The sequence below is a fragment of the Suncus etruscus genome, chromosome 14 (genome assembly GCF_024139225.1).
Source record: "Suncus etruscus isolate mSunEtr1 chromosome 14, mSunEtr1.pri.cur, whole genome shotgun sequence".
NCBI classification, from domain to species: domain Eukaryota; kingdom Metazoa; phylum Chordata; class Mammalia; order Eulipotyphla; family Soricidae; genus Suncus; species Suncus etruscus.
In genome coordinates, this window is record NC_064861.1 from 90,330,065 (window position 1) to 90,331,809 (window position 1,745).

Consider the following 1,745-nt stretch of genomic DNA (forward strand, 5'->3'; position numbering starts at 1 on the left):
CCTTGGCACCCTGTCGAGTCTCTACCCTCACTAACTTAGGGAGTACCTTCCTACCCACACTGGCCCTAAAATATGGTCCTTTGACCTACAGGGCCGGGCAGGTGCTCAGGGCACTGGAGCTGAGATTGGGCTGATCCCTCCTCGAGGGGTGGTTCTGTGGGGACACTTCGGACAGTCAATGGGCAAACCACTGTTCTAGGTGGAAGGAAGCGGTCTGGGGCATCTGAGGAGCGGGTACCACCCCTCAAGTCTCTGGGACAGGGGTGCGGGAGAGGGTCAGGAGGCCAGAGACACGGCCAGTGGGACTGTAGTTTATTGGGAACTCCACACGCCACAGCACAGCGTCACACCACGGCACGGCAAGTCGGCACGAAGGGGGCGGCCTCGACCCACTCAGGGTGGGGGTAGGGGAGCCCGAGGCCAGCTGCGGGGTGCAGTCTGCTCCCATGTGGCCCCTCCCCGGGGCAGCTGAGGAAGGGGAAGCAGGCAGGGAAGGAAGGGGGGCAGCCAGGCTCACTCCAGGGACTGCAGCATCAGCAGCTGTTTGAGCACTTTGGTCTGGCTTGTCTCTCGGATCTCGCCTGCCAGGAACATCTCGTCCACGACCGTGTAAACCTGGGGCAGCGGGACAGACCAGCTGGAGTGTGTGCCCAGGGGGCCTGAGGCCCCGAGTTCCGTCCCTAGCACCACCGGGCTCAACACTGAACCACCCACCGGCCAAAGATCCGCTGGGCCTTGGTCCTAAAAGGCCTTGAAGTTGGAATCCTCCCCCAAACCCGGAGGTGCTCAGGGGAGAAGGGCCCCAGCATGCTGGGGAAGCCCTGCCCACCCCCCTTTCTTGGGCACCCACCTTGTAGAAGTTGAAGACCAGGTCCAACTCACAGACATTGTGGAAATATTCATTTAGGACCTGTGAGAGGAAGACGGAAATGAGCAAAAGAGATTGTACGGGCAGAAGTGACTGAAAGTGACCTCTGGGGAGAGCAAGGCAGGGAAGTGGGGACAGGGAGGAGGCAGGAAGGTCATTCTGAGAAGTGTTGGGGGGGGCAGAGCAGAGGCGCAAGAGGTAGGGCGTCTGCCTTGCACACGCCAACCCAGGATGGACTGTGGTTCGATCCCCTGGCGTCCTATATGGTCCCCCAAACCAGGAGTGATTTCCGAGCATCACCAGGTATGCCCCCCCCCCAAAAAAAAAGTGTCGAGGGCAGGAGAACCGGGCAGAGACTGCACGTGAGGGTCCCAGTCTGATCCGGGGTCCCAAGCATCACCAGGAGTGGCAACCCCCCAAAAGTGGAAAGGAGCCACAAAGATATACAGTGGGTAGGGCATTTGCCTTGCATGCTGTCGACCTGAGTTTGATCCCCAAGACTGCCGGGAATAATTCCTGAGCACAGAATCAGGAGTAACCCTCGAGTATCATCAAGTATGGCCCCCAACAAACAAACAAACAAAATTGGGCCGGAATAACAATACAACGGGGGAAGGCTTTTGCCTTGCATGCAACAGACCCCAGTTCAATCCCCGGCATCCCAGAGAGTCCCCGAGCACCGCCAGGAGTGATACCTGAGTGCAGAGCCAGGAGTCAGACCTGAGCAGCGGGTATGGCCCCCAAACCAAAACAACATGAAAGACTTGTTTTGCGTGGATCTATCCCACCCCTTCATCCCATCACCGCCGGGGGTCACTCTTGAGTCTGGCCAAGGGTGACCCAAAGCACCCTGGTCTCCTCTCCCTGGGAGAACGCT

At 59.0% G+C, this 1,745-nt stretch overlaps 1 protein-coding gene across 1 annotated transcript in view; it reads right to left on the reverse strand.

Annotated features, from left to right (window-relative positions):
• Positions 1 to 310: 310 nt before the first annotated feature.
• Positions 311 to 1,745, reverse strand: part of AP2S1 (adaptor related protein complex 2 subunit sigma 1) — a 9,446-nt gene continuing 8,011 nt past the window's right edge. The window contains exons 4-5 of the mRNA XM_049787313.1: positions 851 to 910; positions 311 to 615 (exon numbers count right to left, since the gene is read on the reverse strand). Coding sequence (XP_049643270.1) covers positions 514 to 615; positions 851 to 910 — 162 coding nt within the window. The 3' untranslated portion in view covers positions 311 to 513. The remainder of the gene's footprint in view (positions 616 to 850; positions 911 to 1,745) is intronic.